The 14,653-nt window shown below is 40.2% G+C and overlaps 1 protein-coding gene across 1 annotated transcript; it reads right to left on the bottom strand.

Annotated features, from left to right (window-relative positions):
* Positions 1-4,613: 4,613 nt before the first annotated feature.
* abhd3 (abhydrolase domain containing 3, phospholipase) lies at positions 4,614-14,236 on the bottom strand. The gene is made up of 9 exons (XM_053330067.1): positions 14,075-14,236; positions 12,324-12,487; positions 10,269-10,451; positions 8,973-9,018; positions 6,373-6,485; positions 5,556-5,729; positions 5,168-5,216; positions 4,925-5,090; positions 4,614-4,795 (listed from the first exon to the last, which is right to left on the bottom strand). Exons 1-9 carry the CDS (start codon positions 14,234-14,236, stop codon positions 4,614-4,616), a joined length of 1,239 nt encoding a protein of 412 aa, XP_053186042.1.
* Positions 14,237-14,653: the final 417 nt, after the last annotated feature.

The raw sequence follows: 14,653 nt of genomic DNA, 5'->3' as shown, positions 1-14,653 counted from the left end.
ATGTGACAGTACCATAAGTACAATCTTACCCTAAGTTGTCATGGTGTAAATGATATTGTCCAGTAACTATTTTTAAACAGTTACATTACTTGTTGGGCATCTTGCTTCATGTAAATAATTTCTGTCAAAACATTTCCTTTAATTTTCAAAAGGTCAACTTGTCTATTTAAGAATATTTTGGAGCATTATCAAGTCCTTGCTATTTCCTATGAGGATCAACTTTACACCTGCTTCTAATTACTAGTCACCTACTTCTACTTCTATACTAGCAAAATTCTTGCCATATGTTTATCTCTTATGGATGAACAAAAATTGTCTCAGAAAAGCTTTAGTTGTGTTCACCTCCAGAAAAAAATATGACCCAGAACATTCAGCATGGTTGTTGGGTTGTTAAAGGGGTACTCCACTGATATAGTATTGCGCTACCATAGAGGACTACATGGAGGACTAACAATAGACTGATGTGTAGAAAAGAAAAAAGCATGGTCAATATTAAAGCTGCAGAGGATGGGTCAAACTTTAAAAATGGTCGATCCACAATGCAGCTTGATGACATATTTCATTATAGCTCCTCTGCCTACCAAAAGCCAACCTCTATAAAAATACAAACCTCCACACTGTAACATCAGCTTTCTGCTTACACTTTTAGCCTCAACCCCTAACCAAGAAATGTATCATCAGGGTTGTTTTTTTTCAATCTTTGGAAAGCTCCCACCAGAGCCACAGGAGACATTGTACAACAGTTTTCACAGACTGAGTAGTAATGAGGTAGTAGATTAGACAAGGCAGGTTTATTTGTATGGACCCTTTCAACAAGGCATTGCTTTATGAAGACAATATAGAAGTCACTTGCCTTTTTGTTTTGTCCTCGCACATATTTAGTGTGTAGTGCCCCTTTAACATCCTGCTTTTGATCTGGAGTGTTAATGTAGAGTTCAATTCTTCCATCTGAACTCTCTCCAAGTTATGAGATAGTACATTGTATTATAAATAGTACATCTCACACTCATCTAAAAATTCAACATTTACTGTAGCTCTGAATTTACCTTCTTAAAATAATGTATGACGTTTTGTGTGTTTCTCATGTACAGTCAATATTGTAAAGTGTGAATAATACAAATCTTGAGCAGTATTGTTGAAATGCTTGTGCAGCCCTGTATTTAGCATGTGAATAATAATAACTCCCTCCACTGCATCCATCCAATCCAAGATCATTTTATTTCACAAGGACCACCTCTCTTGTCTCATCTCAACACCTCTGCAGCCACACTGTAATGATTCAGAGTGACCCTCTCATTATCAAGAGCAGAAATGGCTTCATAATGGATGCTAGGATCGTCTCTGGCTTCACTCTAAGGGCAAAGTAGCATTGCCGGTCCATGGACAGTACTATTTCAGTTCCCACAAGGTAATATTAGAGAACACTTTCCATCAACCTACAACCTCTGTGTGATATAACACAAGGCTATTTTCAGCCAGCTGCAGTCAGGATAGGATAAGGAAGAGAGGGCAAGAGTGGCTGGTTTGCTGATTCTTGCAGCTCATAATTGCTCTTTTGGGAACAAAAGAATGATATTGTGCTCAAAGCCCACAAGAGGACTTTTTCTATAGATTTTAAATGTCCCAAAGTAATTCATTCATGACAAAAAGAACACCAATGCTTAAAAAGAGTGGGGCATAGGGTAATTAACTATTTTATGACTACAAATTGATTATGTTGATACTTATAAAGGATGTCATTTTACTTGTGGCGCACATTTTCCTTGATTTACCTGATATTACAACAAGGGAAAAAGATAAATGTCTCCTGATGATTCCCTCTGACATATTTCTTTCAGAGTCCTCAGGCAACGCATTACTTAACATTAAACTACTTTCAAACACTGACATGATTAAACATATCACTGTAACATAGAACTGTGAAATATTTTCACCTTTTTTTAATCCATAACATGAAGAACAGTGCAGGTTTATTATAATGTATAAACTGTATAAGTGTGCTGTGCAGATTTTCAAGAGGAGAGATATCAACATGTATAATAGACGGATTCCTGCAACATAATATCAGTTTTCATAAATGGCAACAAAGAGTAAATAACTCATCCTTCTTGCTTGGCAATCTACTCTAATTACTCTCAGGCTTCCATAAACCATCTCGCTAAAACCACAGCTCATCTGTCTGGGGGCTTATTGGTGGGAGGATGGGGGGGTAAGTGGAGTGCCCGGGGATTACAGTTTTCCTTTGGTGGATCACATCCACTACTGCGGCGATGCATATCCTATCAGCTGCTAAGCCTGCGAGTGTGCAGTGAGTCAATTCCAGGGAGCAAAACCCAATACTATGATGTGAGAGAGAGGGTGACCCTGCAGTGAAACAGTGGTCATGCAGGAAGCTGGCAGCTCCAGTGGTAGCCTGTCAAATGTCTTGACCTCAGGGGACGAGTCTGTGGCCAAGGGTGAAGTCCTGTGTAAAGTCTGACATCTCACGTGAATGATGAGCCTCTGACAACACAGGCCTCAAAGAAACAAAGAAATATTTGCTGACAAAAGGCAACTGCAGTAAATGATTCTAACCTGCCTGCAGTACATGGTCAGCCAATCAATCCAATATACTCTGCTGACCAAATGAATAACAAGCACAAGCAGTGGAGAAAGCAGACAAATGGACCTGGACTCTGTTTAATAATTTATTAAATACAGCATATTACACTCATGTTGATAATGTGCATATACTAGTACTTATACTACAGAGACTTTTTAAAATTTAAAATCTTATTGCTGCATATGTTAAACAGAATGTTTCTTTCTTTTTGTGTACAAAATGAAATGCAGCATCCTATGAGACAACACAAACATGTCCTTTGTGCTACAGATTGTGTGGTGTTAGTCATAAGGTTCAGGACATGATGACGTTGATGATGAGACACATGCTACTCAATGGACACTTGGCAGAACAGACACCAAAAAAACCCCAAAATTCCACAGGAACAGGAAGTCAAAATCCCTCATGCAGTGCATTACTGAAAGCCTGGCCGACATTGAGAACTGCTCGTTTCATCAATGCCAACTCATAAGCGGTAGCCAGCCCCTTGATCATTGTTGGCGAAACGGAACAAAAAAAAAAAAAAAAAAAAGGTGACGGCCAGGTTCCATTAACGATACTGTGTATCTCGTAAAGCAATACCCACCACTTCAAACTGCCAATATCTACACTCCACTGTCTTCCATTTGCATTACTTCATTCACGTCACTGTATCTAGCACCCTCTTTACTCATGTACAGAACTAACCACCAACATTTTTCACAAAGAACACCTCAAGGAATTCATATACTGCTCTGTTCAGCCTTTAGGAATACACTTCAATATATCAAATGAAATGAAGTGCTTTGCGTTAAGGAATTAGAGGCATGGTAGTGTGAACTAAAATAGTGCAATTTCACATTCCTTGTCATTAGTTTACTGTTTTCAGTATTATACATTTGTAGAACTATTTGGTGTAGAAGGTAAATGTGTGAGAAAAAAAAGTGCATGCAGAAGACTGAAAGAAAAGATACTTGTGTATGTCAACTGGTAAATAACATCTACATTTAAAGGAAATGTTTTGATGTTTCGGGAAATACACATACAGTTAGATAAGAAAATCAACACCACTGTCATGTATGCGTGCTAAATTTGAAGCTACAACCAAGATAAAGTTAATAAAGACTGGAATAAGGGCGAAGCTGCTAGTCTTTGTCCAATGGCACCATTTGGACCAAATTAACCTAATAAATCTCCATTGTAAGTACAAAAACAGAACTGTAAAAGCAACAAATTACAGCTTTATAAGTTATATTACTGGCTATAGTTTCAAGTTTAACAGACGAATGCTTTCCCGAAAATTGTTAAACTATTCCTTTAAATGACTGAGAAAAATACAACTAAAGGATAATGACTGACAAAACAAAAATCCACAGTAAAGATGAGTAAATAAAGAAAATCCCTGAGGGCTAAAATCCTACAGACATGAGTACTAAAGGACGCTTCATGAACAAAGATGATTGAATTTTTATGTACAGTACTGAAGTTGGGAAAATTGCACAAGGTAATAGAATTTTTTTTAGCTAGCTAATGCAACTAAACGACATGGCCGCAGATTCAGCTTTTCAACATTGTCATGGACAGCTATGCTTGCTTTTTAATAAGCATACCATGAGAGCATGACTACATACAATGATTTTATAAATTGTATGGACGAATAAATAAACTGATATTGAATGCGAGGCAAACGCTGCATTCAGTAAGATGTGCCTTTTCAAATGAGAAAGAATGTTGTTTTTTTGCTTGTGGCAGGAGGAAGAATGGGACGTTTGGATGGAGGGCAAAGATAAAAAAGAAAAATCAATGGAAGGAAGGAAAAAGGCAGAGTAGGATTAGGTAGAAAGGGAAGGAGTAAAGGACGGATGGAAGAAAGGGTGAAAAGGATGAAAGAGAGGGGAAGTTACAAGGAAGGAATGGAAGAATGGAATGCAAAAAGGAAAGATGAAAGAAAAGACTGAAGGAAGGAAGGAAGGAAAGAGAGGAAAAGGAGAGAAGAAGTAAAACCAGAGGAACACTTTGTGGAGTTCTCGTATCAGGAGAGGTCATCGAGTCGGCTGCCCTGTTCAATGACTGCCTGCGCAAACTGCTTGAAGACTCGGTCCATGTAGGTGCTCTGTCGAGGCCACAGGCCCTCCAGAAAACCAATATGGCCACCGTGACAGGTGATGAGCAGGGCTAGGTTGGGATTCTGCTTCACAGCCTCTACTGGAATGGCTGCAAACACAAAAAGAATTCAAGATGTTTTCTCCTATTTTATTTATTCATTATTACTGTCTAGTAAATTCCCCATTCCTAAAGCTACTTTTATCTTTAGCTGTGCAGGAAATCTTGTTTAGGGCTCACCATGGGACGGGGAAAAGACATCATCTGCAGCATTCAGACACAGCATTGGCACCTGCACAGATTTCAGCCTGTGGACAGGACTGGCATCATGGTAATAGTCATCATTGGTAGGGTAGCCGAACATTATGGAGGTGAACCTCTCGTCAAACTCTCGAATGGTCTTTGCCTATGGGGGACGGGTAAACTGATTGAGTTTTGGCTGCTTTGGTTCAAATAGATTAGCGTTATGAAAATAATCCTTACCTTCATGACATGATCAATGTCGTAACACTTTTCGAGCACTGGCCTGTGTCTGGAGGGGAGATTAAAATAATAAAAAATAAAAAAGTTAGTGCCAGTGCTGTTAGGAAAAATGATTTGCATCTGAAAATGACCCTCAAATATGGTGAAAAGGTGTGGCCATGTTAATATATACATGGAATATGCTGTGGGTATAATAATTGTTACTAGTTCTTTCTACATGCGTTGTTCATAAGCTTAACATATATACCAGGAACTGAAAAAAGCAAACTGTTGATTAACATATAAAATATAATACGTAAACCCAGTTATCCAGACTTCCACAATGCTTAGCCCGCAGCACTAGCAGTGAGTTAGAGGCCTTGTTAATCCCACTCTGGCCTCGGCTGACCTGTGCACAGAAGCTTGTAGGCAGCTGGTGAGGTAGGAGTTGAAGAGGAAACGGTCGAGGGGTTTTTCCAGTGAAGCCGTGCACTCAAATACATCCCAGCCTGCTGAGAAGACTACGACCCCTTTCAGGCAGGTTTCCCGGCCCTTGCGCCCCAAGTAGTTGGCCAACATCATCCTAAATGTAGAGAAAGGGGGAGAGAGAAAGAGAGGGAGAGAGAGATAGAGAGAGAGAGGGTGCGAGGGTTAGACAGACGGTGTAAAAAGAGAGGGATTGGGGGATGTTCCCTTTCTGACAGATTAGCGCTGTATAGTGAAAAACATCTTTGGCAAGCTGCACTAAACAACTGTGACCATATTATAGAACTAACATGTCCAAATCAACAAAAATATGCACTCTTTTTTATTAGTTAGAGATTCTGGATCATCGTCTTTAAAAAAAAAAAACTTTTCAAGAATTCTCTCTATGATATAAACGGGACATTTTATATTGTATCTTAAGCTAGGTGAACCAATGATTGACCTTTACACCCATTTTCTGGCATTGTAAAAACTAAATGACTAATTTACTAATCTAGATTGTTAGCTGCAGCCCTACCAATCACAATCCAGCTGGATTATTTAATGTGGGTGATCTCTTTGTTCTTTGCTAATGTTGGATTCTATTACGTCACATGATTTCTAGGTATTGATGTTTATATTTTTAGTTCAGTTACCACTGAGCCACCAACAAATGTGTATAGTTGCAAGTTGAGAGATTTGTTGGCAGTATCTGCTAGTACGGAAATGTCCAGTCAGCTGCTAGTGAGTGGCTTCATTACCCGCCCATGGATACTCCAGCAGCCATGATGGGAGCAGCTTCATTGGTCATCTGGATGTGCTTCATAACAGTCTCCAGATCCTCTGTGTTAGCAGCACAGTAGGTCCGAGGTGTCTGGGTTGGACAACACAGTAATGCAGTCACTCTTTTTTATCTATAAACATGAAAACATTTTAGCAAACTGATTAAAAAAAAAAAATCTAAACTATATGTCTTATGTCGAAAATCATCAGTATGTCAATCCTTTCGCTTGGAATTATGTAAAAAATTGGGGGTGGAGGAAAATTGTAAAGCGGCCCAACTCCACATTTTGGCAAAAGTGAATAAAAACTTGAAAATAAAGTGATACCAATGAAAAGTTGAAAGGACACTAAATCTAAAATAAAATTTAAAAACTAGCGGTATCTGCACAGCTGTAAGAACTATGATTTCATTAAGTTGCAGCATTTTCCTTTTGGATCCTAGTGTACGACAAATATTAAATTACACTACTACACAATATATAATACAAAGAACATAGTTGTGAGACACACAGACATGACACATACAGCAGCTAAACACAGAGATGCACATGTGGACACAATGAGCTCACAGATTATTATGTAACAGACACAATCTCCCTGGGCTACACTCAGTGAGTGGCAGGCATTAAATTGTCATTTTGACAAATATGAAGCCAGATGCTACAAATGATTACATCAGGACATTTGTTATTTACAGTGACAGCAAGCAAGAGAGGACGTGGACTATAGATAAATTCCATCTCTGCTAGGCTGCGGATACAACGTTTTCAGCTGATGGTATTTTCTATCTTTGGGGAATATCAGTTACTGTTATCTGCTGTTGCTGCGCAAGCTCTGACAGTAAAGTCAGATATCTATAAAGCAAGATAGATGTTTGGAAACACATGTGAGGCAACATGATTCACTATACCTCCCTCAAAACAAACAATAATTATATAGCTGCTAATTTCTGCTATAATGACTATGATGAATTATAGGTTTTTAGACAGAAATATAAATATAGTTGTGCTGTGGGTTTGAGCTGCTGCTGTATTGCTGTATTTTGCTGTGTCATAGGTGTGAAGCCTCTCTCTAGACATCCATATGACTACAGAAGTGAGTGCACTCTCTTTCTCTCATTTTACAAGCGTACCATTTTCCGGCTTATCCTGACAAATGTTATGTTATTATCCAGGTATTTTTGGCCATGATAAGAACACTGTTTTTTTAGATGGGGGGGGGGGGGGAGTCCGTTTCAGTTTTAAACAGCTTGTCAAGCAGAGCAGGCTACTTAACATTATAAAACGAATGGCTCTAACTTGAGGGAGTCTATTTAACAAGTCCCATTTCTCAGGATGCCATTGATTCTTCAGCTCTTCAAGGTCCTTCATTAAAATTCAAGCAGAAACTAAGGCAAAGTAAATTCCTGTTTTTCTTTTCTCTTACAGCTCAGGCTAATAGGCCTGTGCAAAGCTTGGACTTTCTAGTGAAACATCATCATTTATTAATAGAATATTGAAGGAAAATATATGTTTAACATAAATATAAGACTCCAATAGTTCGGGGAAACATTTGAATGGACTCGAACTCGAAAGCTACTCCACAGCCAAGTGTAATGTAACAGGCTCTTTATGAGGACAGTGTTTGAGGCAGGGGGCATCCTTCACATAGTGGGTCATTCTAAGACACTGGCCTATTTGAACAATGGACAATATTCACACTAACTGGCCACAGAGAAAACACTCACAGGAGCATACAAATGCTTAATCATTTGCATAAAATATAGCACAATTCCCAATTGAGATGAGGGAACAAAATTTCCCTCTTTACCACCACTACTTGACAAAGTGCCAAGGTTACAGTTACAACTTCTTTTTCTTTTCTTTTTTTTCTTCTGACTGAGCAAACAGCAGAGCAAGCCAAATTCTGGATATGACCTAGAATGCAAATTTAAACAAAAACTGAATGACAGTGGACACTTTGCTTCAGCTGAGCCTGAGTGAAAGAATGCAACAGAACGCAGCAGCACAGCACAGACCAGCCATTGATTCAGATTTACACCCACTAAGGGGAACATTAGATTGATTGTGGGCAACCCTTGCTTCTAATGAAACACCATTTGTGCTTCAGATGAGCTCTCTGTATGGCAGTGATGGTATGATTAGATCTGGGTAATACAGTCGTCCATAAAGAACGTGCCTCTGTTCCGAGATGTACAGACAGAGAGGGAGACACATAAAACACAGCAGGCGTGCTTTGCACTATCAGAGCTAGAGCCCATTTTGTTGGCTAAATATACCCGGGTGTGAGAGGACAGATTAAGCCAGGTGCCAGGCCAGCACGTGCGCTGCAGGGTCATATTTCTGCGGATCGGCATTAAAATACAGTATCTGCCTGCAACTTAATCCCCACTGTGCGACAACACTGTCTGTGCAGCGCCTGCTTTGGCTACCTGTGGGCTCTGTAACACGTGTGCGACACTCGCGATGCTTTATGCTGTCTGAGGAAACAAAAAGAACAACTCTACAAGGGAGCTGTCATACTGACAAATAAGAACTGTCTAAATATGGAAACAAATAATGACCAAAAAGCTTATTACCAGTAGCGTTTCACCGGAAACCCCTCTGTTGTTGAATACCACACATCTGCAATACACAAAACATATACTTTCAGATGTTATTATATCCTCCTAAATGACTTCCTTTAATCAGTTCATCCATCAATAATAACTAGAACAAATTTAAGTAGAGGTGAAACAAGAACATCAATCCGCAGCAACTTTCACAATAGAGAAATAATTTTAATGGATGCCAGACATTTGATGGTACCAGTGTAAGAAATGTGAGTGGAGTCTGCTTTTCTCTGATTAATATCTTTGAAAAGTTTGAGACTGATTTTGGAAATTGTGATGAGCATTTTCCCCAAATCCTGTCAAGAGAATGACTGGGAGATTAATCGATGATGGAAATGATTTAAACAGCTGCAGCCCTAAATTCAAAGGTTCTCTTTCTAATCAAAAGTATGTGTCTACAGCAGAGCTTATGCCTGTTTTATGTTGCTACAACTTCCTGACTTCCATTACCATGTTCAAAGGAACATGGTGGCCCAAATTCCTTTGGACAAATGTTCCTTGCTTTCAAAAAAACTGAACTAGGAATATGTTGAGATGCGCAGAGAGGTACAGCTGTGTGAAGAGCATTCTGTTTGTACAACAGAGCGAAAGCATCAGCATCCTTATTCGCCCCATATCTTTCGCCAGTCATCTATTATCTGGTGGAGTCAGTCCTGCTGTTTTTATCGGTGTAACTCAGCAGCAGGGTGAGGCTAGATGGGCAAGAGGAAGTGTGTGTGTGTGGGGGGGTGCTTAAACACATACTGCAGCATAGACTCGGAAGCTGGTCTGGGCTTAGCTGCAAAGCTTGTACTGGGATAAGCTGTAACTCATTAAGCCACACAGACAGGGGTGAGGGGTGGAAGATGCTGAGTTTGCCTGCTCTCTTCCCATGCCTTCCGAAATCTGGGTGAAAGAATGAGTGCAGTGAACACAGAGAGGGCCTATTGGGGGGGAAGAAAAGGGGGAGAAAAAAAACTGCCTCTCTCTGCAACTCTTCAAGCTTGTGCTACGTTGGGCTATTTACAAAAGCAGCGCTTGATGCAGAGCTAAGCTGCCCAATTTATTTGTGCTCTTCACCTGAAATAACCCCGAGCCCCTGTCACTCACAGGCCCCAATCTCTCATGTCTGCTAAATATTCTGACTTTGGTCGGACAAAATATCTGCATTCTAGATGATTCAAATTGGAACATAAGGCAAAGAATGTCATTTTTGTGATTCAGTGCCCTGAGTGCGTGCACAGCACTGGAGATCAGCCAGCGGACCCGGCCAAGACCACCCACCTATAGCCCAGATCCCGGCTCTGTTGGACCATGTGCAGGATGTAGGACTCTCGGCTGGTGCCGGTCAGACCGGGGAGAAGGAGGACTGTGGGCCTGGTGGCAGGTTCGGGATGAGAGAGGCTGTCATCGTTGTCAAACCAATCCAAAGAGATCTGTCCTCCATCTGCTGCCTTAATAAGCTCACTGCAGAGACAAGCGGGACACACAAAGCAGCAATGAGGATCTTAATGAACGTCAAGTTTCTGCCTGTATCTCTATGCGTCTATCTTTGTCTATCTAGCACATACACAGGACATGAAAAATACATAGATTTAACATTAAATTAGGATTTAAATGGATGTCTGCTTTTAAATACACTCAATAAATGATGACATAGCATTATTAAAAAGACTTCAGGTTCCACTGTCAGCACAGTTAATACTTTCTGTTCAGCTCCAGTAAAGTCATTTATTTATTATGTCCATTCAGGAAAGGGAATTGGATATGTGAGTAGGACACTCACTGACAGCTGCCTCATTTCCCTTGCAATCATCTTGTCAGCATGCTTTGCAACACACAGCAGGTTAAGAGAAGGAGGAGGGCACTGCACCGGTGGATTCTTATGGTCAATCAATTTATGTGCTAAATAACCCTAGCCTGGCAGACGAGGTCATTCAGTCCCAGTGCCTGCAGTGCACATACACACAGACACACAAAGCAGTTAGTCAACTTGGCCAGCCAGTGGTGAAGGCATCAGCGTGGAATTACAGAACCACCATGAAATATGAACCTGAGGCTAAACTTTAAAGTCAAGGAGGGCCAATCCAGAGTGACCAGCACACAATGTGGTGCTAATCCTCCTCACCTCAGGACAACAAGATGAGTGAAATTTCACCCGGAAAAGCCTACGACAAATGGGGGAGTTTGCAGTGTACGTCCTTGTGTCAACCTTGGGTAACTTCATTAAGGGTGGGTGTTGGAGAGGAGGAGGGGGTCCTGTCTTATGATAATCACTTGAGCGAATGTCACCGTCACTCTTACCAGGTTTGATAACAGACAGTTGCACTAGGATGGATACAGTCCCTGTGCATTATGGGAATAACTAAATCTTTGATGGAAGACAGTCAAAGCTAGAGACAGCGTATATGCCCTTGGAAGAAACATCACAAATGATGGATCTAAGAACAAAATTCAATCATTTTTCACATTTTGAATATTCCTAAATCCCTATAACTGGATCCAGAAAAAAATCACTTCCTGCTATTATCAATATTGGTGATGCACGCTATCTCTCTAACTCTGTCTTATTCATTATAAGTTTTTTTATGTTATCAGAGACCAAATCAAAACTACATAAACAGAAATTTTTTTTTTCTGTCAATGTACCTCAAGCACCTGACACACAAACAAATACACACTATCACATACACCTAAACAAAAGGGATGTGCATGAGCATTAGGCCGTGTTGGAATAAATAACGAATAATGAAAGAAAAGGCAAAATTAAATTAATAAATAAGTTCTGAATAAGTAATAATGAAAATTAAGTCTCTCTTGATTAATTTTAATCTGCTTTGTGCGTGCAGGTAAAGAATGCACTGCCAATTAATCTTCAACAGAATGTTCACACTATCACAGAGCAGGCGAGGTGGCCTGGGCCAACATTGTGGCACAAAAGATCTCTTTCTCCTCTGAGCTTTGGGTCTTGGCTAAGAATAAGACTGGGATTTGTTTCCAGTTGTGAAAGACTGAAATCAGGAAATAGGCAATGGCAGTTTCTCACTGACCAAGCTAATTCTTCTTAGTAAATATTTGCACAGTGGGCATGGAAAAAAATGTGTAAGGTTTCTCCTGATATTTATTTGTCTTAAAATGACACTGGAAGGATTTATGCACAATATGCTTTATAACTCACACGCTTAAGTCACCTCTTTGACATCATTTTTTTTTTGTGAGATCAAATACACACATAAACCAGACCGAGCATATCGGCTTTATTATAGAAATTCTCAGTTTGTGGGATTGGAGGGGAGGACTTACTGTAGTGCATGTATGAGAGTCATGGTGAGGACTTACTTTCTGTAGATGACCCCTGGTTTGGCTGTGACAAAGGGTCTCAGCAATGTCTGGATGCGGCTTTCCCAGCACCAGAAGGTGGGGTAGTAGGTCTCTGACACTACCGGACATTGCTCCCTCAGAAACTGGTAGAACTTCTTACCCCCTGAGATGAGCTGTGGCTTCTGCAAAACACAAACAAATGAAGTGAGGTGCAGGTACAAGATTAGCACCGGCCTCAAGTTAATACTTAACATGATATTATTTAATGTGACTGCTCATCCATCACTGTAATGAAACACTTCTAGCTGCAAGCCATGCTTTGTAACACCTTATGGTGTGACAAATATAATAATGTTCAAGTTTTGGGCATTGTTGCCTCTCTAAATGAATTACATAAGCTTATGAAATCTTTTAAAGCAGATAATAAAACTTTGAAAACATACAAAATAAATAATGCTTGACGACAAACTGAGCATGCATCTGTACAGAAAGTAGTTTTTGAATTGTTTGGCCCCAATTATTTGTTGTCAGCCCCTCCGATCATCGAATTAAGGCCTTTTATCTATTCCCTATTTAAAATCCAGAGTTGCTTTTGAGGGTTGCTGCTCCTAAACTTTGGAACAGCCTCCTCTCATCAGATCTGCGAAATCTGTGGTTTTCTTAAAGCTGCTGCGGAAAACTCATTTCTATAGTTTAGCCTTTTCATAAATACTCTATGCTTGCCTTTAGTTTTGATCATTTTATTCAAGTGTTTAATTCATAATTAAAAATGTATTTATCAGGCATGTGCATATGTGCATGTGTAAATATGCATGTATGACTGTATTTGTAGGTGTATTTCATCCTATATGTTAAGCACTTTGTAATTGTGTTTGTAAAAAAAAGAGTGCTGTAAAAATAAAATTATCATTATTATTATTATTATTGTAGAAAGGTTGCTACCAGAGACAACCTACAGTATAGCCTACTGACCACAGTGTTAAGGAGATAAAGACTGCACAGCTGCATAATGGTGGATACCTTCATTACAACTGAATAGACTGGTAATAAACATTAGGCTAACATTAGGCCTGCATAATCAAAATCCATATACTTCCACGTGCATTAAAAATTCAACAATACATGCGTTGCATAATTTGAACCATTAGTTTAGTACTGAGCTGATTGTTAATGCAGGAGTGAACCCAGACCATTTCCTTTCATTTTCACTAACGCTAACTTAGACTGTTAATATTACAATGCACATGATAAACTCACTCTACAGGTAGCCTACGTTTCATGATATAAACACGGTGAGTCTCTCCTTACACGTCCAGTAGATGATGGCTTGCATTACATAAAAACTCATGCCGGCATTTCTAGCTAACATACAGTAACGTTGGCCTAGCTTAGCCAATGCAGACATCTAGTTAACGACAACTGTCTTGTTATGGATTGATTTAACGCAATTACATTTGTTCTGCACATGGATGCAAATTCAATTCAATTAAAATGCGCGTCTTGATGCCTGAGGTCCTCCCCACATGTGCAGGCGCGTAATATTAGCAGCACACCGGTCGACAGATGCCAGCTCATCCAAACCTCCATCAGTAAACGCACCGGTCGACTATCATCACTGGCACGGAGGTGATGATGCGTCTCTATGAAAAGCACAGAAGCCGCTTACATTGAATACAAATACACACACACACGCATGCAGCACAGGCTAAAGCTCAATGAGTCACTTTTAAAGAAGCCGGGTCAGGTCCGAAAGCATAAGTTAATGTTACCTTCGCTACCGAGAGCAAATAGTAGCAGGTGTACGCTGCGCTAAAGCCCAGCACCAGAGACAGCCCGACTCCAGAGCCGAACAGTCCAACTTTCACTTGATTTTCCAAATAATGCGACAGATCTCTTGTCAAAATGTTGAAATTGAAGTCCAGCGAGATCATTGCAATGTCCCTGTTTTCCCCCCGTTACTGCAAGGACAGCGGCCAGCTCGGTTGGATGTCAGCTGTGTCTGCCTGCCTGCGATCCCACTGTGAAGGAGACAGTCAAGGGGACCTGATGTCTGTATGTGTGTGTGTATCAGCGAGCGGTGGCGCTCTTTGACCAGCTATCTGTGCAGCCGGTCACAGTCACTCAGTCGCCCCCTGCAGTCACCAGAGCTGATGTGCACCATTATTATTATAGCTGCACTGGCATAAATTAGCCTGCGGGCCTAACCCCAAAATGCTCACAGAATAGGCTACGATATTAGTAAAGACAGCATGAGCGTCATTAAACACCCGCAGCTTCTGAAACATTATTATGGATTTACTGGTGTGGAAGCCTACAATAAAACTCTATTACTAACCAAGCAAAGCAGG

Source organism: Scomber japonicus, chromosome 12, assembly GCF_027409825.1.
Source record: "Scomber japonicus isolate fScoJap1 chromosome 12, fScoJap1.pri, whole genome shotgun sequence".
Lineage (NCBI taxonomy): Eukaryota > Metazoa > Chordata > Actinopteri > Scombriformes > Scombridae > Scomber > Scomber japonicus.
Note: the sequence above shows the minus strand (reverse complement) of the source record. Positions and strands in the feature narration are given on the sequence as shown.

Bases quoted from the DNA above. Each gene is read 5' to 3' on its own strand.
- abhd3 (XM_053330067.1), bottom strand. From the start codon at position 14,236: ATGATCTCGCTGGACTTCAATTTCAACATTTTGACAAGAGATCTGTCG. The intron at 10,452-12,323 runs GTAAGTCCTCAC...TTGTCTCTGCAG, and splicing joins CCAGGGGTCATCTACAGAAA to TGAGCTTATTAAGGCAGCAG. The intron at 4,796-4,924 runs GTGAGCCCTAAA...TTGTGTTTGCAG, and splicing joins TGTCTTTTCCCCGTCCCATG to CCATTCCAGTAGAGGCTGTG.